This window comes from Notolepis coatsorum, assembly GCF_963971535.1.
Source record: "Notolepis coatsorum genome assembly, chromosome: 2".
Lineage (NCBI taxonomy): Eukaryota > Metazoa > Chordata > Actinopteri > Aulopiformes > Paralepididae > Notolepis > Notolepis coatsorum.
The window spans coordinates 105,186,392-105,210,663 of NC_140166.1; the positions used below are offsets into that span (position 1 = coordinate 105,186,392).

Genomic DNA, 24,272 nt, shown 5'->3' on the forward strand with positions numbered 1-24,272 from the left:
TGCCACAGTAAACAGTAACATAACAGTCCACTGCCACAGTAAAACAGTAACATAACAGTCCACTGCCACAGTAAACAGTAACATAACAGTCCACTGCCACAGTAAAACAGTAACATAACAGCCCACTGCCACAGTAAACAGTAACATAACAGTCCACTGCCACATTAAAACAGTAACATAACAGTCCACTGCCACATTAAAACAGTAACATAACAGTCCACTGCCACATTAAAACAGTAACATAACAGTCCACTGCCACAGTAAACAGTAACATAACAGTCCACTGCCACAGTAAAACAGTAACATAACAGCCCACTGCCACAGTAAAACAGTAACATAACAGTCCACTGTCACATTAAAACAGTAACATAACAGTCCACTGCCACAGTAAAACAGTAACATAACAGTCCACTGTCACATTAAAACAGTAACATAACAGTCCACTGCCACATTAAAACAGTAACATAACAGTCCACTGCCACAGTAAAACAGTAACATAACAGCCCACTGCCACAGTAAAACAGTAACATAACAGTCCACTGCCACAGTAAAACAGTAACATAACAGTCCACTGCCACAGTAAAACAGTAACATAACAGTCCACTGCCACAGTAAACAGTAACATAACAGTCCACTGCCACAGTAAAACAGTAACATAACAGTCCACTGCCACAGTAAAACAGTAACATAACAGCCCACTGCCACAGTAAAACAGTAACATAACAGTCCACTGCCACAGTAAAACAGTAACATAACAGCCCACTGCCACAGTAAACAGTAACATAACAGTCCACTGCCACATTAAAACAGTAACATAACAGTCCACTGCCACATTAAAACAGTAACATAACAGTCCACTGCCACATTAAAACAGTAACATAACAGTCCACTGCCACAGTAAACAGTAACATAACAGTCCACTGCCACAGTAAAACAGTAACATAACAGTCCACTGTCACATTAAAACAGTAACATAACAGTCCACTGCCACATTAAAACAGTAACATAACAGCCCACTGCCACAGTAAAACAGTAACATAACAGTCCACTGCCACAGTAACATAACAGCCCACTGCCACATTAATACAGTAACATAACAGTCCACTGCCACATTAAAACAGTAACATAACAGTCCACTGCCACAGTAACATAACAGTCCACTGCCACATTAAAACAGTAACATAACAGTCCACTGTCACATTAAAACAGTAACATAATAGTCCATTGCCACAGTAAAACAGTAACATAACAGTCCACTGCCACATTAAAACAGTAACATAACAGTCCACTGCCACAGTAAACAGTAACATAACAGCCCACTGCCACAGTAACATAACAGTCCACTGCCACAGTAAAACAGTAACATAACAGCCCACTGCCACAGTAAAACAGTAACATAACAGTCCACTGCCACAGTAAAACAGTAACATAACAGTCCACTGCCACAGTAAAACAGTAACATAACAGTCCACTGCCACAGTAAAACAGTAACATAACAGTCCACTGCCACAGTAAAACAGTAACATAACAGTCCACTGCCACAGTAAAACAGTAACATAACAGTCCACTGCCACATTAAAACAGTAACATAACAGCCCACTGCCACATTAAAACAGTAACATAACAGCCCACTGCCACATTAAAACAGTAACATAACAGCCCACTGCCACAGTAAAACAGTAACATAACAGCCCACTGCCACATTAAAACAGTAACATAACAGCCCACTGCCACAGTAAAACAGTAACCTAACAGCCCACTGCCACAGTAAACAGTAACATAACAGTCCACTGCCACATTAAAACAGTAACATAACAGTCCACTGCCACAGTAAAACAGTAACATAACAGTCAACTGCCACATTAAAACAGTAACATAACAGCCCACTGCCACAGTAAAACAGTAACATAACAGCCCACTGCCACAGTAAAACAGTAACATAACAGTCCACTGCCACATTAAAACAGTAACATAACAGCCCACTGCCACATTAAAACAGTAACATAACAGTCCACTGCCACAGTAAAACAGTAACATAACAGCCCACTGCCACATTAAAACAGTAACATAACAGCCCACTGCCACAGTAAACAGTAACATAACAGTCCACTGCCACATTAAAACAGTAACATAACAGCCCACTGCCACATTAAAACAGTAACATAACAGTCCACTGCCACAGTAAAACAGTAACATAACAGCCCACTGCCACATTAAAACAGTAACATAACAGCCCACTGCCACAGTAAACAGTAACATAACAGTCCACTGCCACAGTAAAACAGTAACATAACAGTCCACTGCCACAGTAAAACAGTAACATAACAGTCCACTGCCACAGTAAAACAGTAACATAACATCCCACTGCCACATTAAAACAGTAACATAACAGTCCACTGCCACAGTAAAACAGTAACATAACAGCCCACTGCCACATTAAAACAGTAACATAACAGCCCACTGCCACAGTAAACAGTAACATAACAGTCCACTGCCACATTAAAACAGTAACATAACAGTCCACTGCCACATTAAAACAGTAACATAACAGCCCACTGCCACATTAAAACAGTAACATAACAGCCCACTGCCACAGTAAAACAGTAACATAACAGCCCACTGCCACAGTAAAACAGTAACATAACAGCCCACTGCCACAGTAAAACAGTAACATAACAGCCCACTGCCACATTAAAAAAGTAACATAACAGTCCACTGCCACAGTAAACAGTAACATAACAGTCCACTGCCACAGTAAACAGTAACATAACAGCCCACTGCCACAGTAAAACAGTAACATAACAGTCCACTGCCACAGTAAAACAGTAACATAACAGTCCACTGCCACATTAAAACAGTAACATAACAGCCCACTGCCACTGTAAAACAGTAACATAACAGTCCACTGCCACAGTAAAACAGTAACATAACAGTCCACTGCCACAGTAAAACAGTAACATAACAGTCCACTGCCACAGTAAAACAGTAACATAACAGCCCACTGCCACAGTAAAACAGTAACATAACAGTCCACTGCCACAGTAAAACAGTAACATAACAGTCCACTGCCACAGTAAAACAGTAACATAACAGCCCACTGCCACAGTAAAACAGTAACATAACAGTCCACTGCCACAGTAAAACAGTAACATAACAGTCCACTGCCACAGTAAACAGTAACATAACAGCCCACTGCCACAGTAAAACAGTAACATAACAGTCCACTGCCACAGTAAACAGTAACATAACAGCCCACTGCCACAGTAAAACAGTAACATAACAGTCCACTGCCACAGTAAAACAGTAACATAACAGTCCACTGCCACAGTAAACAGTAACATAACAGCCCACTGCCACAGTAAAACAGTAACATAACAGTCCACTGCCACATTAATGCAGTAACATAACAGTCCACTGCCACAGTAAACAGTAACATAACAGCCCACTGCCACAGTAAAACAGTAACATAACAGTCCACTGCCACAGTAAAACAGTAACATAACAGTCCACTGCCACAGTAAAACAGTAACATAACAGTCCACTGCCACAGTAAAACAGTAACATAACAGCCCACTGCCACAGTAAAACAGTAACATAACAGTCCACTGCCACAGTAAAACAGTAACATAACAGCCCACTGCCACAGTAAAACAGTAACATAACAGTCCACTGCCACAGTAAAACAGTAACATAACAGTCCACTGCCACAGTAAAACAGTAACATAACAGCCCACTGCCACAGTAAAACAGTAACATAACAGTCCACTGCCACAGTAAAACAGTAACATAACAGTCCACTGCCACAGTAAAACAGTAACATAACAGTCCACTGCCACAGTAAACAGTAACATAACAGTCCACTGCCACAGTAAAACAGTAACATAACAGTCCACTGCCACAGTAAACAGTAACATAACAGTCCACTGCCACAGTAAAACAGTAACATAACAGCCCACTGCCACAGTAAACAGTAACATAACAGTCCACTGCCACATTAAAACAGTAACATAACAGTCCACTGCCACATTAAAACAGTAACATAACAGTCCACTGCCACATTAAAACAGTAACATAACAGTCCACTGCCACAGTAAACAGTAACATAACAGTCCACTGCCACAGTAAAACAGTAACATAACAGCCCACTGCCACAGTAAAACAGTAACATAACAGTCCACTGTCACATTAAAACAGTAACATAACAGTCCACTGCCACAGTAAAACAGTAACATAACAGTCCACTGTCACATTAAAACAGTAACATAACAGTCCACTGCCACATTAAAACAGTAACATAACAGTCCACTGCCACAGTAAAACAGTAACATAACAGCCCACTGCCACAGTAAAACAGTAACATAACAGTCCACTGCCACAGTAAAACAGTAACATAACAGTCCACTGCCACAGTAAAACAGTAACATAACAGTCCACTGCCACAGTAAACAGTAACATAACGTTAGGTTATGACTATAACCAAGTTCTGTTAGTTAGGGGCGATGCTTGGCATCGCCTTCTGCACTATCTCGCGTACGTGCACGCGTACTGAATAAACCACAAATGTACCTCTAATACCAGTATTAGTCTGACCACACCCCTCATCAGCTTACCTTCATAAGCAGGTGTGTGGTCACCTGCTCTCCCCCTTCCCAAGCTTTCACCACAAGGTGAGGTCAAGGGCTGCAGCGGCCGTCCGATGCCAAGCATCGCCCCTAACTAACAGAACTTGGTTATAGTCATAACCTAACGTTCTGTATCGTTAGTGGCTTAGCTTGGCATCGCCTTCTGCACAAGGGAGGCCAAGCGGAGCCACTTGGCTGACGAATACACCCCGCTGACAGCCCCCCAAAACCATCAGAACAGGGAGGGCCGAGCCCCCCCGACCCCCCCTAATGGAGGGTATCCCCCCTATTAGAGGCTTCACGGGAAGGCGACGGACCCGACCGTGCGAAGAGGCACTCAAGCAACTTAACGCACAGGGTGAGCAGACCGTGGCTTGACCCCACGACTACACACACGCACAACCCGCATGCCACCCGGGAACGAACGGAGGAACAACCTCGTTACTGCCCCCAGAATCACGGGGTCAAGGGCAAACCCAACCCCGTGGCAAGGCCGTAGCAGCGGAGCGCAAAGGAAGACCCAGACCTACCAAAAGGACTGGACCCCCTGGAATGGGGGCCCGGAGAAGTCCATGATGCCAGCATCAAGACCCCACCAGGGGGGCACCTAGTGACCCCGCCCCTCACATCGCCAGCGTATTCGGACAAAGGCCCCTCAGCCGAGCGGGCCCTGTCCCCCTCAACAGCACACCGCCTGGAACACAAGCCCTGCAACAGGCAGACAGCATGGTCATAACACACAAGAGTTAACCAACGGAACAGGCAGTGCACCGGGGAAGACCAGGCAACAGGTCGTCAACCCAAGCCTGGAAAAAACTGCGGACGAGGCAGGCGCCAGAAAGGACAGCCGAAACAGCCGCCCCGGCGGAAGGGGCGTATGCTGGCGTTGTCGCATAACCAAGCTTTCAACAGCACGTCAGGAGCGGGATCCGTAGACCACACGGCCCCTGACAGCTGCCCACAGAAAAGCCCATACGATCGGCAGACGTCATGAACGTGCAGGGGCACCCTCAACCGGAGAACCGGGAGTTGACACTGCAGCAACACACCAGAGAACCAACCACCCAGGCATTACCCCATGCAATGGTTGGTCCCATAACCCCTCAGGAAAAAACCCCGAAACGCACCTGCGGCACCGCCGCAGCCCGCGTTCCGGTCCCCAACAGGGCCATCCCGGGCCTACAGGTCAACGGGCATCACCCCGGACCGGGCCCGGCGATACGGGGAGCACAGGATCCCAAAGGAGGGTAACCCCACCCAACAGGCTCCTCAGCGCCAAAACGCAAGAGAAGAGCGTAATATGGAAGACCAGCCCCCAGCACCCCGCACTCGGTATCAACAAGGGGTCCCATAACGCACAACCCTGTGACACCCGGATCGACCTAGCATTTTTCCCCCCGAAAAAACCCTAAGTCCCTCAGGGTACCAGAACAGCAGATCTGCATCCCCAGCGGACAACGGGTGCACTGATCTGGACCAGCGCGACCAGAACCAGTCCCGTGCCCTAATCACGCCGACCTGCCAACCCCAGGAGAAGGGGCAGATATGCGCGTCTGATCCCAACATAAAAAGAAGGCGCCACCCAGACGTGTCGGTATGAACCGCGTCCGGCGGCCCACCCCTAGGGTGTGAGACCCTTCCCATATGCCCAGACCCATTCCGTCATCATCCCCTGACATGAACGGGAACCCATCGACAACACACAGGATGTCGGAAGAGGAAAAACCCCCATCCCAATTGCTCCATAAAAACGCTGTTTCACCAAAGCAAACGAGGCGCGCCAGTCAGCAACGGCCAAAGCACATCCTGAGCCAGCACTATGTGTGCGTTTGGACATACCCACATCAACAATAGGCCGCGTAGACCACCATATTGAATCCCCAAGACGCCCAGGGAAACGACAAGAGGGGCGAGATGCAATCAACTCCATGAATGAATGAATGAAAAACATACCCAACAGACTGCAGTACAGGAATACATACAAAAAGATAAGGGGAGGCAGACCTGAGAAGACGTTAGTCTTGTTCCATCAGGGACCCTCATTTCATATCCATCAAGACACATTCAACTCTTTATAAAATAAAGAAAAGGCATCACATGTATGACCTAACTGCACAGCTGGGAGTAAAAAACCCTGTTTTTCACATGATTTTAATCCAGTCACTCTTCTTAATCAGAGTGTAAGACCAGATTCCCCCAGAAACACCTTCCCACATGAGACCACGGTCAAGAAAAAGATATGTAAACTGTGAGACACGTGACCAACAGACTCAAGTTTGACACAAAAACGAGCGCAGCAGGTTAAGTCCTGCGCTCTACCCTCGACATCTTTACGACACCAGCTCATGGAAGGCGTCGCCATAGCAACAACGCTATAACGGGCGGGGAAAACCCACCGGATCCTGTCATAACAGGAGTCGGTAGAATACCCCTCCCCCCCCCCCCCTCCCCCGCCAAGCACTGGCTTGGCCCTGACTGGCTCAGCAGGAAGGTCAACAAAACCTCTAAACCAATCAAGTGGGTAAAGGAGGGGTTTATCCGACACCCCCTCCCGAAAAACACACCTTCTATCCCTACACACAGAAATCAACCGTAGCCATTTTGAAAACCTCCGGTAGAACAAAACACATATAGCATAAGCTAATACAATGTTAGCTACCCACAAAGTGTAAAAGGGATTACAACAAAACACAAGTCGCCTGTGCGTGAATCCCATACCCGCAGCCTAAGCTATAGGAAGACGTTGAACGAGAGTAATGGCTAGGCCATGAAAAGTGTGTACGAGCATTACTGCAACTAACAACACAGCGTTGTGAACACATACTTAGTTAAAGCAATGGAATATCACCAGTTCTAATTGCATGTGGAGCATCAAGCTAATAGAACCTATTACCGAGTGTAAGTTGCAGACCTTGCTTAAAAACTCGTAACACAACACAACTCATTCCCCCAACGTAACAGGGTAGATTCATAAAACACAACCCCACCACATGATTTGCATTGAAGAAACACACAGTTTGTTCGGCCAAACACAGTCCCCCTTACATCAGGGAACTTTTTATTAATAAATAATATGTGATCAAGGCACAAAATCATAGGGGGGCCGGGGAGGGTGTAGAGGAGGGGACACAGAGGGGGAAAAGTCACTCAACGGCGCCTGCCACCTCGCGCCGCTCGAGTCTGGCCACCTCGGGGAGCCCCGGGGGGACGGTAGGTTACAGTCTGCTGGACACGACGTTCCCTACCGTCTCTGATCGCACCTCACCTCGTTCAGATCCGCGCCGCCCGTCATTATCCCCGATACAAATCTAGCCAGGTGGGCGATGTTAGAGGCCGCAGCCAGCGACTGTGTACCGGCGATAAATGACTGGTCACCCCAATAAGCCAATCGCCTAGCCGACCTCCCCTGGAGGACCGGCTTGCATAGGGGCTCCCACACCATATCCGGACAGAGGAGCGCGGCCATCGGATTGTCAAGCCGAGGTACGCCCTCCCCCATACCTTTGACCAACCCCGACACCCGCGTAACTGGTACGTAGGCGGGAGTCAGTCCCATGATGTTGGAGACCGCCTGGCCCCGACGAACATAGGCCCCCATCGATGGGAAAAATGGGTAGACAACGTCCACCCCTCTCACCGGGGGACGCTGCCAGGGATGGCCTATGAGGTCATCAGGGACAGGAGCAGGCAATGGCTGCGGCAGCGGCACACCGTTTGCAGCGGCGGCTACCGCCATGAGCTCGGGAAACAAGGCCCGCAGTTCCCCCTGCGGACCCTCCTCCACCGACCCCGCATCCCTCGCATACAGCAGGCTGCGACTGGTCAAGGAGCCACAATCCGATGCGGCTGACAGTAGGGCATCCTGTCGATGAGGCCAAGGTGGTTCCCCGACATCCTCGAACAAGGCGCCCCGTGGAGCCATTTCTCCCCACCCCGGGGTCTCCGGAGGAGGGATACTCTCCTCCACGGGACCATCATACAAGAACCCGTCCGCCTCCTCCATGAAGTCTTCAGTTTCCATCAGAAATCCAGAGTCGGACGCGGCCTCGCTGGTCTCCAGCAATTCCCCAAACCCAGGCCGTTCGCGTCTGCACGCCACCATGTGACGACGTGAGCGAGCAGACGCAAAAAGTTTTCGTCGCAAATCCCCTGGCTCTAAGACAATCCCCCGTTCATCAACGGGCGATTCCCCAGAAACAGAGGAACCAGAGTCGAGATCAGGCCATCGCCGGAGCGACGGCTCCGAACCCTCGGCTCGTCGGTGAGGAAAACTATCCACCGGCAGTCTCCCGGGCTGGGTCGGCAACCACGAGAGTGGCAACAGCCCAGCACCGGAACGCACGACGGAGGCGGGAATGGAGAATCGGTGGTGAAGAGTAGGTCTAGCGGGTCTACTCTCCGCGGAATACATTATGACCCAAACCTTTTTCTTATATAAACAAGTGAGAGAAGAAAAAGGTTAGGCACAATGTAAACCTAGTCACAACTCTTTTCAACTTATCAACGACACGTCAAGTGGGGTACTACCGAGGCACTTCCTTGTGGTGAAAGCGAGAAGGAGGAGAGCAGGTGACCACACACCTGCTTATGAAGGTAAGCTGATGAGGGGTGTGGTCAGACTAATACTGGTATTAGAGGTACATTTGTGGTTTATTCAGTACGCGTGCACGTACGCGAGATAGTGCAGAAGGCGATGCCAAGCTAAGCCACTAACGATACAGAACAGCCCACTGCCACATTAAAACAGTAACATAACAGTCCACTGCCACATTAAAACAGTAACATAACAGTCCACTGCCACAGTAAACAGTAACATAACAGTCCACTGCCACAGTAAAACAGTAACATAACAGCCCACTGCCACAGTAAAACAGTAACATAACAGTCCACTGTCACATTAAAACAGTAACATAACAGTCCACTGCCACAGTAAAACAGTAACATAACAGTCCACTGTCACATTAAAACAGTAACATAACAGTCCACTGCCACATTAAAACAGTAACATAACAGTCCACTGCCACAGTAAAACAGTAACATAACAGCCCACTGCCACAGTAAAACAGTAACATAACAGTCCACTGCCACAGTAAAACAGTAACATAACAGTCCACTGCCACAGTAAAACAGTAACATAACAGTCCACTGCCACAGTAAACAGTAACATAACAGTCCACTGCCACAGTAAAACAGTAACATAACAGTCCACTGCCACAGTAAAACAGTAACATAACAGCCCACTGCCACAGTAAAACAGTAACATAACAGTCCACTGCCACAGTAAAACAGTAACATAACAGCCCACTGCCACAGTAAACAGTAACATAACAGTCCACTGCCACATTAAAACAGTAACATAACAGTCCACTGCCACATTAAAACAGTAACATAACAGTCCACTGCCACATTAAAACAGTAACATAACAGTCCACTGCCACAGTAAACAGTAACATAACAGTCCACTGCCACAGTAAAACAGTAACATAACAGTCCACTGTCACATTAAAACAGTAACATAACAGTCCACTGCCACATTAAAACAGTAACATAACAGCCCACTGCCACAGTAAAACAGTAACATAACAGTCCACTGCCACAGTAACATAACAGCCCACTGCCACATTAATACAGTAACATAACAGTCCACTGCCACATTAAAACAGTAACATAACAGTCCACTGCCACAGTAACATAACAGTCCACTGCCACATTAAAACAGTAACATAACAGTCCACTGTCACATTAAAACAGTAACATAACAGTCCACTGCCACAGTAAAACAGTAACATAACAGTCCACTGCCACATTAAAACAGTAACATAACAGTCCACTGCCACAGTAAACAGTAACATAACAGCCCACTGCCACAGTAACATAACAGTCCACTGCCACAGTAAAACAGTAACATAACAGCCCACTGCCACAGTAAAACAGTAACATAACAGTCCACTGCCACAGTAAAACAGTAACATAACAGTCCACTGCCACAGTAAAACAGTAACATAACAGTCCACTGCCACAGTAAACAGTAACATAACAGCCCACTGCCACAGTAACATAACAGTCCACTGCCACAGTAAAACAGTAACATAACAGCCCACTGCCACAGTAAAACAGTAACATAACAGTCCACTGCCACAGTAAAACAGTAACATAACAGTCCACTGCCACAGTAAAACAGTAACATAACAGCCCACTGCCACAGTAAAACAGTAACATAACAGTCCACTGCCAATTTAAAACAGTAACATAACAGCCCACTGCCACAGTAAAACAGTAACATAACAGCCCACTGCCAATTTAAAACAGTAACATAACAGCCCACTGCCACATTAAAACAGTAACATAACAGCCCACTGCCACAGTACAACAGTAACATAACAGTCCACTGCCACAGTAAACAGTAACATAACAGCCCACTGCCACATTAATACAGTAACATAACAGCCCACTGCCACAGTAAAACAGTAACATAACAGTCCACTGTCACATTAAAATGGTAAAATAACGGTCCACTGCCAATTTAAAACAGTAACATAACAGCCCACTGCCACAGTAAAACAGTAACATAACAGCCCACTGCCAATTTAAAACAGTAACATAACAGCCCACTGCCACAGTAAAACAGTAACATAACAGCCCACTGCCACATTAATACAGTAACATAACAGCCCACTGCCACAGTAAAACAGTAACATAACAGTCCACTGTCACATTAAAATGGTAAAATAACGGTCCACTGCCAATTTAAAACAGTAACATAACAGTCCACTGGCATTAGGGAGGGAGGTTTGAAAGACGTTGCCATTCACCGCCACCATCTTGGATTCCTTGTGTGTACAGAGATGACATGTACAGTAATAGAGTTGAAGTATGTATTACGCAAAAGACAACAGCGCAAAAGCAAACAAATTAATAGCAAAACATATGAGGAGGTGATGGAAGGAAGGAAGGAGAGGGTGAAGGAGAGACAGTGAGTGAATACAGGAGTGAGAGGAGGTTATGTGCAATTCAAACGAGAGCGCAGGGAGACTGAGGAATTGAGGATAGGGACGTTAAATCTTCTCAGCGGCGTCAAGGTCAGCTCGGGAACCAGGAAACAGTGTGCCTGTCTGTCCAATTAGCAATAGCCAGGAAGGAACACTCTCCCTCTTTGACCTCTGACCCCTAAAGCTGCGTCACCGTGGAGATGACAGGGGTGTGTCTGAAATGATGACGGGCATTAGCATTTTTGTGGCGTTAGCATTAGCGCCAGGCTGTGAGTGCAGGCGTACATATATGTTAGTGAGAGAGAGAGACTGTATGTGTGCGTGTGTGTGTGTGTGTGTGTGTGTGTGTGTGTGTGTGTGTGTGTGTGTGTGTGTGTGTGTGTGTGTGTGTGTGTGTGTGTGTGTGTGTGTGTGTGTGCACATGCACGTGTACAGAATTATTTTGAAGGTTTCATGTGGGATTAGCCAAAGTTGGAGCTAAACTCTGGTCCCTTCTTCAAAATGGCCGACAGGAAGGAAGCTGCCACAGACAGGGTCAGGGTCCCGCCCACTTCCTGAAGGGGACCTTGAGTTAAGTATCTGCTTGACAATGGTGTGTGTGTGTGTGTGTGTGTGTGTGTGTGTGTGTGTGTGTGTGTGTGTGTGTGTGTGTGTGTGTGTGTGTGTGTGTGTGTGTGTGTGTGTGTGTGTGTGTGTGTGTGTGTGTGTGTGTGTGTGTGTGTGTGTGTGTGTGTGTGTGTGTGTGTGTGTGTGTGTGTGTGTGTGTGTGTGTGTGTGTGTGTGTGTGTGTGTGTGTGTGTGTGTGTGTGTGTGTGTGTGTGTGTGTGTGTTTCTAATTAAATCCAGAGAGAGAACAGTATGACATTGCTTTGTCTTCTACGGCATTTTCAGCATAAGAAGAAGAATGACTGGAGAGTTGTATCATTCCTAGTTCTGTGTTACAATGAAATTGAATACAACATGTGACCATTGATAGCTGTGCACAGGCTAGTAAGGCTAAAAGGCTTTCACAGTGGTTTCTGTCTAATACCTGTTGGCAATCACTTTTCATTTCTAAATGAAATTGAGATTTTATTACAGTCATTTTAATTTGATAAGGATTTCCCCCTCTAGGACCCTTTTTAGTATAGACCACAGTGGGCCCCATCCCCTACACTGAGAAAGCCTGTATTAGTGGACAATGGAAATGCCACGAATGTATTTTAACCTTGTTTCTCTAACCCCTCAGGAAGGGAGGTCATTTTGGAATGTCTTGCAACACAGATGGGGTCTGTGTTGCAATACAGCCTAAATTTATAAAACCTTTTATTTAGTTACATTTTCAAGGTAACAGATATGCGTCTGTAAAATATATTAATGAGCTGCACAATTTGGGAAATGTAAAAGTTTTTAATTTAAGGTTTGGTTGTTCTACTAATAGAACTCAAGTCCAATAACTGGACACTATGCCACTGGTGGTTGTGTTGGAAAGCAGCCTAAATCATGCTTTCTCAGGCCGTAGGAATGCTTTCACTTTCTATTAACGGCGTATTGAAAGCCTATTTAGTCTATGAAGAACAAATATAGGCTACACACTGTATACACATCTGAGTTAGATGATCTGACACTGGATTGATTATGATATATTGCTAGAATCAGCTTGTTGCCATTTTTGTTGTAACAGCTTTTTTTCCCTCTAACACACATTGGTGGCCATTTGTTTTACAGCGATGTCCTATGGCCAAGTCATTAAATATAATTTTGCCACTGTAATTGATCTTGGCTTTCACTCACCACGCTACCTGTGACACTATGCAACAATATGCTACTCCTCAAGTATTATTGCATTGCATACATTGTAAAGAATGTGTTCATAGATGATTTAGGAATTGTATTGGGTGTCTCAAGACCAATGGTATGGAGAAGGCAAATCATATGAAACACATTTCATATCAAAGCTAGTGGTACGGTAGGCTACTTGTCCATAGCAACGTAACAATAGATACAGTAGGCAACAACTAGACAGCTAGAGAAGAACATTTAAAAGCAAAGCTGTCTCTTTTCCATTGCAGTGTGTTGTAGTTTTGACTGGGTTCTTTATAACAATAACTTGACAATGACAACACACATTAGCTTAGTTGGTAGCCACAGTTTCAGGTTTACTCTGAACGTCAGGTCAGGAATGCGACAACAGGCATCATCAGTCGATCACAACACTCTTCAACACAGTGCTCTTAATCGAACCCGAGTACATATATCACACAGTGCAGTATGATCAAAAGTGATAAAAGAAAAAGAGAAAACGTATTTATTGAACATTTAGATAAATGTTATTCAACCGATTTCAGAAATAGCTAAATGACTGATAATCAACATGCAAAACAAAGTGCATTCCCTATAATAACCAGGTTATTTCTAACTTGATGCAAAGCAAATTAAACGCATATTATTCCAAAAAGAGACTTGACTTGGACATGCGCCCCAAAGACGTCAGACTTGACTTGGACTCTAGCTCAAAGACTTGAGACTTGACTTGGACTCTAGCTCAAAGACTTGAGACTTGACTTGGACTCTAGCTCAACGACTTGAGACTTGACTTGGACTCTAGCTCAACGACTTGAGACTTGACTTGGACTCTAGTTCAATGACTTCAGACTTGACTTGGACTCTAGCTCAACGACTTCAGACTTGACTTGGATTTGCATTGAATTCCTTGTGAGGATCACTGTATTGCAATTCCAGACCTACATACAGTACATGGTTTGAAATCAAAGGTTTTTTATTGTGTGCACCCCCCTTCCCCCGCCCCAACTCTCCGCTCACAGATTTACAGAAGTCTGGGCTTCGACCCCACAGCCCTCCCAAAACCCTTACCTTTAGTGACTCTGGCCCCAGGACGATCACCCTGGGTGGGCTGAGGCCAACGGGTCGAGAGGGTCTAGTAGTGATGTTGGCCCACGGTCCTGCAGTTAGAAATATAACAATATATGAAGTAAGGTAAGGATACTTATTTCAGGACAGAGCCCAAACAGGGATCTGAATTCCTCAACCAGGATCATTCAAACATTTTGTTACTGTTGTTATGCAGGGAGTTGGGACCCACCAGAAGTAACCTGAGCTACTGCCTGGCTCTGTGGGGGTTAGGGTGGGGTCATCCCTATGTTCCCCGGGCTCTATGTTTCCCGGGTTCCATGTTCCCAGATTGATTGATTGATTGAAAAGTTGATTAATGTCCGCCTTGTTTCGAACTGGTTAAGCTTGGCCACTATTTCGAAGTTGGTTAAGGTTAGTTTGGAATCAGGTCTGGTGGTCTATCGCCATGCTCTAAAGATAAACTCTAAGCATAACCGACTATATATCGCTACCGGGGAACATAGGACCCGGGGAACATAGGACCCGGGGAACATAGACATGCTCCCGTTAGGGTTAGCTAACCTGAGCTACTGATTGTCTCTGTGTGGGTTAGCTATTGTACCTGAGCTGCTGCCTGCCTCTGTGGGGGTTAGGGTTAGCTAACCTGAGCTGCTGCCTGCCTCTGTGTGGGTTAGCCAATCTGAGCTACTGCCTGCCTCTGTGTGGGTTAGGGTTAACTAACCTGAGCTGCTGCCTCCCTCTGTGTGGGTTAGCTAACCTGAGCTACTGCCTGTCTCTGTGGGTGTTAGGGTTAGCCAACCTGAGCTACTGCCTGTCTCTGTGGGTGTTAGTGTTAGCTAACCTGAGCTACTGCCTGCCTCTGTGTGGGTTAGCTAACCTGAGCTGCTGCCTCCCTCTGTGGGGGTTAGCTAACCTGAGCTACTGCCTGTCTCTGTGGGTGTTAGGGTTAGCCAACCTGAGCTACTGCCTGTCTCTGTGGGTGTTAGTGTTAGCTAACCTGAGCTACTGCCTGCCTCTGTGTGGGTTAGCTAACCTGAGCTGCTGCCTCCCTCTGTGGGGGTTAGCTAACCTGAGCTACTGCCTGCCTCTGTGTGGGTTATGGTTAGCTAACCTGAGCTACTGCCTGCCTCTGTGGGGGTTAGGGTTAGCTAACCTGAGCTGCTGCCTGCCTCTGTGTGGGTTATGGTTAGCTAACCTGAGCTACTGCCTGCCTCTATGGGGTTAGGGTTAGCTAACCTGAGCTGCTGCCTGCCTCTCAATTTTCAAGTTTCTTTATTAGTTGTCATACAGAAGTACAGAATACTTTTATACAAAATGCTTCTTTCTGTTACGCTCCAGACTGTGCTAGACAAAAATAGATAAGTATAAAATAAAATAAAATAAGTATAGCAAGTATAAAATAGAAGTCACGTACGTAGGCACAAGTGTTCAGTATGTACATATGTACAATGTTCAATGCAGAGTAGAAGTAACTGAGTTACCATACAATATACTATACAATATACTAATATACAATATACTATATAGTGCAAAGCAGAAATGGGATGAGGTACAATTTAGGTACAATTTACAGTAAGGTGTAATGAGGTATGGGTTGTTGTGTGTGTGGATGTGTGTGCTGTGAGTGCATTTGATGGTTGTTACATAGTGTTATTGTTCATTGAGCATCCTGATGGCCTGGGGATAGAAGCTCCTTCTGAGTCTTTCTGTGCTTGCCATGAGACTCCGGTATCGCTTGCCTGACCGCAGCAGTTCAAAGAGGCAGTTGTTTGGGTGGCTGGAGTCTTTGATAATTCTCTTAGCCTTACCCATGCACCGCTTGTTGTAAATGTTCTGGAGAGTGGGAATCCCCCCTCCAATTGTGCGTTCGGCTGAACGGGCCACTCTCTGTAGTCTGCTACGGTCTTGTGCAGTGCTATTCCCAAACCAGGAGGTGATATTGCCAGTCAGGATGCTCTCTATTGTACATGAGTAGAAGTTCTTAAGGATCTTCTGACTGACTTGGAATTTCCTTAGGCGCCTGAGGAAGTAGAGACATTGTCGTGCTTTCTTCACAACACTGTCAATGTGTGTGGGCCATGTCAAGTCCTTGGATATGTGGACTCCAAGGTACTTAAAACTGTTCACTCTCTCAACCGGTGCCCCGTCGATGCTGAGGGGGCTGTAGTCCCTGACCCCCGACCTCCTAAAGTCCACAATCATCTCCTTTGTTTCGCTGACGTTCAGGGAGAGGCTAGGGTTAGGGTTAGCTAACCTGAGCTGCTGCCTGCCTCTGTGTGGGTTAGGGTTAGGGTAAGTTAACCTGAGCTACTGTCTGTATCTGTGGGGTTAGCTAACCTGAGCTGCTGCCTGCCTCTGTGGGGGTTAGGGTTAGTTAACCTGAGCTGCTGCCTGCCTCTGTGGGGGTTAGGGTTAGTTAACCTGAGCTGCTGCCTGCCTCTGTGGGGGTTAGGGTTAGCTAACCTGAGCTGCTACCTGCCTCTGTGTGGGTTAGGGTTAGCTAACCTGAGCTGCTGCCTGCCTCTGTGGGGGTTAGGGTTAGTGTAACTGAGGGGTACAAATCCCTGACTGTATTGAGAGTATGGTATTATTAAACCACTACTTAGTTATGTACTTTAATTACTGGCCATACAGTACATGAATATATATGGTGAACACCCACACAAGAACACGGCATTGACACATAAAGTTCTATTTGAAGGGTATTTATTATTATCAGAGCAAGCAACGTTAGGTTACAGATTGAGAATTATACTCGCGCTTGTAAGGCGAAGAACACACGTAAAGTAGGTCAAGAGCGTAAGTCAATGAGAATAGTAAGATGGGTCTAAACTGACGCCACCTGTGGCATAGCAATTACATAAGGCACACTAGTACCAGCTGGAGACACTGGGGGGTTCCCTCCGGGTGTAAGGCCGGCAGGGTAGAGGAATGTTCGGGTGCAAAGTCTGGGTCAACGCGGAATAACGAGGCTCCAGATACAGGAGCCAGTGCAGTACTCCCTTGATCGGTAGACAAAGCAACAGCTATAATCCAGTATGCTCGACAGCATGGATGAAAGCTAGCCAGCCTCTTCCTAGAGGCGGGCTCGAGTGATGCTCCTCACGGGGGGTAGATCCCACACGATAGTGGGGTAGACGGTTCTCTGCTCCAGCAGTCACGGTACCAAAGCAATATAATCCAACCAGAAAAGGTTCTGCAGTCGCCGGTGTAGGTTCTCCGGTGTACATATCCAACAGTTCTCATCTAGGACTCCTCGGGTGGGGGCACGAGTTTAGGCCGCCCAGCCTGGATAAGTGCACTAGCTATATACACGACGAACCGGTGGTAATGCTGGTCACTGAAGAACGGTAGCCGCACGATACACTATAAATGATAGACTATTACTTCACATTAGAATAAGTCGAACTCAACGGTACTGCGTTAAACTCTGACACTTTAGCAATCTATTCGCACGCGGTTCTCAAGGCTCTATTCAGAGGCAAAGTTGCCCACTTCACTGCACGTTGTCTCGTGGTGAAGGCTTTACTAGTAATGAACGAATTGCTGCTGTTTCCACCTGCGCCGTATTTATACGTAAGGTGAATTATCTAGTGCCAACCTCAGTTCTGTCTCGTATTACTGCGCAAACCTGGACATGTTGAGACATGCCTTGGCGTTGCCTTTGAACTTGCCATTGGGGGTATGGTCGTTGGCGCCTAGGGGTCGCTGTCCAATAGGAGAGCGAATATTATGGTCTGGTTTGTACCCAGGTAAAGGGATATTCCGTGTATATATACAAATAATATACAAGGGATATCAAACGATATACAAATATTATACAAGGGATCTCAAGCAATAAATATATATATTCGGTTTAATCTGACCCTTTGTAACAGTTAGCTAATCTGAGCTGCTGCCTGTCTCTGTGGGGGTTAGGGTTAGCCAACCTGAGCTACTGCCTGTCTCTGTGGGGGTTAGGGTTAGCCAACCTGAGCTACTGCCTGTCTCTGTGGCGGTTAGGGTTAGCTACTGTACCTGAGCTGCTGCCTGCCTCTGTGTGGGCCACCAGCCGGTACTGATAGCTGGTCCAGGGACTCAGAGCTGAGGACAAATCCAGGAAGGAGAGAGGAGGGGTGGTTGCAGGTAGACGTCCCACTGTGGAGATGTGCTGTGTACTGGCCACCCGCCGTTCTACCAGCCACCTAGGGCACAAGAAGACATGGACAATGACTCAACAAAGTGTTGACAACGTCCTGTTTGGGAAGTGTGGTCTTAGTTAGGAAACTATGCTTTTCCGCAGTGAGCAGAAGAAACTCTCTGTGTAACTGATATCTAGGTTAGGTGTGTAACTGGCCTAATATATAACGTGATGCACTGTATGGTGTGCAACCATTTCCTCAGTAGGCCTACAACATATGAAGACATGTGATTTAAGGTCGCTTTCACATATAGTTTTGGTGGACTCGGTGCGGTTCTGGGGGTGAAGTTGCAACATTGTTGCATTCTTCATTTGGTTCGCCTGCGTTCACACAGATATCTGTGAGGCGGACCGAGACCTTCTGAACAATGTCACGCGGTCGAAAAGGGCGCTTGTCTATTGGACAGTGGAAATGTGTGTGTGGCTGCAAGCCCGTGTGTGCGCGTGCGCGTGTGTGAGTGTATGTGTGTGGACTGCGGAGCCCTCCAGATCAGCGGAGCCGAGTTTTGACATGGCATTGATCCATTGTTCTATTGAAGCACATTACCACCATCCTCTCGCTAAACAACTTGTACACCTCGTTGTTTTTGTGAGTGCCCACATTCCCCACAAGCAGCTGTTTTATTTGGTCTTCAGCCCCCCAAGTCTGTCCACGAGACATGTTTACACAGTGTGCTTATTTTGCAGTGAATGTGCACCGCGGTAATATTAATAATAATAACAGCTGTGTTTTTTTTCTTCCTTGTTCTACCCCAAGATGCACAGTAGATAGATAGATGCAGTGTGCTTGTTTTGCAGTGAATGCGCGCCGCGGTAATATTAATAATAATAACAGCTGTGTTTTTTTTCTTCCTTGTTCTACCCCAAGATGCACAGTAGATAGATAGATAGATAGATAGATAGATAGATAGATAGATAGATAGATAGATAGATAGATAGATAGATAGATAGATAGATAGATAGATAGATAGATAGATAGATAGATAGATAGATAGATAGATAGATAGATAGATAGATAGATAGATAGATAGATAGATAGATAGATAGATAGATAGATAGATAGATAGATAGATAGATAGATAGATAGATAGATAGATAGATAGATAGATAGATAGATAGATAGATAGATAGATAGATAGATAGATAGATAGATAGATAGATAGATAGATAGATAGATAGATAGATAGATAGATAGATAGATAGATAGATAGATAGATAGATAGATAGATGGATAGATGGATAGATGGATAGATGGATAGATGGATAGATGGATAGATGGATAGATGGATAGATGGATAGATGGATAGATGGATAGATGGATAGATGGATAGATGGATAGATGGATAGATGGATAGATGGATAGATGGATAGATAGATAGATAGATAGATAGATAGATAGATAGATAGATAGATAGATAGATAGATAGATAGATAGATAGATAGATAGATAGATAGATAGATAGATAGATAGATAGATAGATGCAGTGTGCTTGTTTTGCAGTGAATGCGCGCCGCGGTAATAATATACCCAAGATGGTTTATCAGGTGACTTCCTACGTTTGGTTCTATGAAGCCGAACCGAGACCGACGTTTTCAGGCGGACCAGAGTTCGACTGTTTGGTCCGCGAACCGAGTTCGACGCGCATTCACACAGACCCGAAAAACCGGACTATCGAATTCTGGTCCGAAAGTCCGGACCAAACAGCCCCTGTGTGAAAGCGACCTTACTGTGAGCTGTGGTAAATAACATGTCTTCATCATGTGATTTTTACAAATTGTGCCACAATGTGGCCAAATGACACAACACTGTGCACGCCTGGCCCATAGGTCTGGAGAGTCAAGAGTCAAGTCAAGTCAAGAGTTTTATTTGTCACGGCATACAAGCATACAGTGAAATGCGGGGGGTCATGCCCGCAGCGATGTGCAACACAAGTAATAGACAGGAATAGGACATTTGTGCAATAATACGATGTGCAATAATACAATGCAATAATACAAGTAATAATAATAACAACAGGTATATGTACATAAAGTTTACAAGAGCATGGTAAGACATGCTAAGGTCCTGCGATAGTGCATACACAGTTAGCTACGGATGAGGCACTGGGTCTTATGTACACTACTATACATGCTATACTATACAATCTACAGTTATACTATGTGTCCTTATGCTAGCTTGCTACATCCCTCCGTTTACCATACAAGAACCTCTCCCGCTCTTATTTTTTAAAGTGACCTTTTCCATTGCATAAGGTGTCCGTTGAGTGTGGGCGTGTGCAGCATGTGTGTGTGTTCATGCTAAAGTGACTGCTTAGTGTGTGAGCATATATAGTGTGTGTGTTGTGTGTGTGCTCATGTGTGCTTGTGTGTGGAGAGTTCAGTGTTCAAGATTCTGATGGCCTGGGGGAAGAAGCTGAGCCGAAGTCTCTCTGTCCTAGTTGCTGGTGTTCGCAGGCGTTTGCCTGACCGCAGCAGCTTGAACAGGCTGTTGTTGGGGTGATGAGGGTCTTTCCTTATTCTGCAGGCTCTGGATTTGCACCTCTTGTTATATAAGGCCTGCAGGGGTGGTAGTGCAATATCCGTGGTACGCTCGGCTGAGCCCACCACTCTCTGTAGGGCCTTCTTGTCCTGTGCCGTGCTGTTTCAATACCAGGCAGTGATGTTTCCAGTCAAGATGCTCTCTACAGCTGCGGAGTAGAAGGACTGGAGTATCTTTCCCGATACTCTGAACTTCCTTAACTGTCTCAAGTGGTAGAGGCGCTGCTTCGCCTTCTTTACGACTGAGTCTATGTGTGTTGTCCATGTCAGGTCCTCTGAGATGTGGACCCCCAGGTACTTGAAGCTGCTCACCCTGTCCATGATAGCCCTGTTTATCCTCAGTGGTGTGTGTGTACCCTGCTGTGTTCTCCTCAAATCCACGATCAGCTCCTTGGTTTTACCAATGTTCAGGAGCAGGCTGTTGTCCTGGCACCAGCGTTCCAGTGCCTCAACCTCCTCCCGGTAGGCTTTCTAATTGTTGTCAGAGATCAGCCCCAACACCACTGTGTCGTCCGCAAACTTTCCTATGGAGTTGGAGCTGAACTTGGCCACACAGTCATGTGTGTATAGTGAATACAGTAGGGGTCTCAGAACACAGCCCTGGGGGGACCCGATACTCAGGGTGATGGTGGTGGAGGTCTGACCCCCCACCCTGACCGCCTGGGGCCTTTCACTCAGAAAGTCAAGTATCCAGGCGCTCAGAGCGGGGCTCAGACCCAGCTCGATCAGCTTGTCCACCAGTCTGGTGGGGATGTGGTAACCTTGACTGGATTTCATATCTAATATGTGTGAATAATTAGAGAATCATAATGTAAAAGCCAGGCTCAGCCAAAGGTAATAGTATTGGCGTTACAAGACAGCCATTCTCAACCCCCACACGTGACTGAGTACTGTATGTAAATATGGTGATAGCCCCCACTGGGTGCAGAGGGCAGACCAGCCCAGCCCAGACTTGTGAAGAGTAGAATGTATTCACAGGATGATAGTCATCGAAACTAATTCACAAAACAAGTTATTCTTTATCACTGTTTGATATCAAAATATAAGCCAAGAGTAAAACTGTAATAATATTAGAAGTGTGTAAATTCATAATACACTAGAGACTTGGTAAAATGTTTAAGTGGAATACCCCCTGGACTGAGAAAGACCTGAGCAGCCAAGGAGGGGGGTCATCAAAAGCACCCTCCTCTGTTTACTGAAGGAAGACCCACACAGGAGATCAATTTGGGGACAGCCCCCACAGAAGAACCAACCGGATTGGACCAAACGTATTATTAAAATGTGCTACTATTGGTGGGAAATTATAGTATTTAAGAGAAAAACAGTGTTAATTCGAGGAGCCCAGACACCCCAGAGTTCTGCGGCTCCCGCCCCACCAGAGAATGCTGTCTGCTGATTTTTCATGTAAGTAAGCTGGATGGAGTAGTCACTGTTTGTGATATATAGATTTAGATGCTTATCTTAAAAACCAGGCTTACTCATGAGAAAAGTGCTTACAGTAGATTCTCTATTTTCATTGATGTTAACAATGACTGTTGTATGTACATGCTGGGGTTTGAGAATGCAAACCTTGTTGATCCTTTGTACAAGACAAACATGTTAATGTACTCTGATAATCCTTGTATGTGAAAAGCAACCTTTTAATTCACTCTGAGCCGCCGAGGCAAATAAATGGGTTTGAACTATAGTTCTTCTTTTGCCTGGCCTAAACAGTTATTTTCTCTATCAGTAGAGAAAGACCATTTGAATCATTGATGACCCTTCTTTCCTCCTTCCAGATAGCAATCTCATTGTACTGTAAAATAACCTTAGATATTCGTTAAGAATATACCACAGGGACTATGGTGTTGAACGCTGAGCTATAGTCAATGAACAACAGTCTCACTGTAGCCCCCCTTCTGGCAGTCTAGGTGAGAGAGGGTGCTGTGCAGTACTTGGGAGACCGCATCGTCAGTGGACCTGTTTGGCCTGTATGCAAATTGCATAGGGTCCATATCACTGGGGAGGGAGGCACAAATGTAATCCTTAACCAGCCTCTCAAAACACTTCCTGACCACAGAGGTGAGTGCCACCGGTCTGTAGTCATTAAGACCTGTTGGGGAGGGTTTCTTTGGTACCGGTATTATAGTAGACACCTTGAAACAGGCAGGGACCACGGACTCCACCAGGGATAGATTATGGTGGTATGGTGGTACAGGGGCTAGCTGGTTAGCACAGGACTTATTGTAAGTATACGTCCTGTTATCCCATCTGGGCCAGCTACCTTTCTGGTGTTCACCCGCATAAATGTTCTTCTCACACTGTGTTCCGTCAATGAGAGAGTGCCCCCGCCCCCCCGCGGATGCCCCCCCCCCCATCCACGACAGTCGGCGCGTCAGTGACGTCGCTAGCCGGTGAGCTAGCGTCGCTACTGTCTGCGCCAAACCGAGCGTAAAAGGAGTTGAGCTGGTCCGCGAGAGAGGCGTCGGCATTCTCCATTGAGGGGGCGTTGACTTTGTAGTCAGTTATCGTCCGCAGTCCTCGCCATAAGCCTCTTGTGTCGTTCTGGGCCATTTGTGCCTCCATCTTATCAGTATACATCCTCTTAGCAAGTTTAACAGCTTTGCGCAGAGTATAGACTGTCGCCTTATACTCCTCCATATTTCCTGTTGCTCTGCCCAGGTTATAAGCAGTGGTGCAGGTTTTCACAGCTGCTCGGATATTACTGTCAACCCACGGTTTCTGGTTCGGGAACACCCTCACTTTTTTCATGGGGACAATATTATCAGCAAGTGTTGTTATAAAACTAACAACCACCTCAGCAAACTCGCTGACGTCACTGGCGCTTCCCTGGAACATTTCCCAGTCGACGTCCTTGAGTGCATCCTGTAGCATGGCCTCTGATTGGTCGGACCACTGTTTTACCTCACGTGACACGACGGCGTCCCGTGATCTCTGCCTGTAGGCAGGAATAAGTAAAATGGCGTCGTGGTCAGATGTACTGGATTCTCCAGCTAAAGGAGGGGCCGGTACTGCCCTGTAACCAGCTTTGAATGGGGTGTAACAGTGGTCGAGCGTATTTCCTCCTCTTGTGGAGCAAGCGATGTGCTG

General features: G+C 46.2%; 1 protein-coding gene across 1 annotated transcript in view; it reads right to left on the minus strand.

The window, feature by feature from the left end:
- The window catches only part of ush2a (Usher syndrome 2A (autosomal recessive, mild)), a gene marked incomplete at both ends in the record, with an annotated part of 469,579 nt that overhangs the window by 256,553 nt on the left and 188,754 nt on the right, over positions 1–24,272 (minus strand). Inside the window, 2 exon segments of the mRNA XM_084308263.1 lie at positions 14,465–14,553; positions 18,482–18,648. Of these exon segments, the coding sequence (XP_084164389.1) occupies positions 14,465–14,553; positions 18,482–18,648 (256 nt within the window).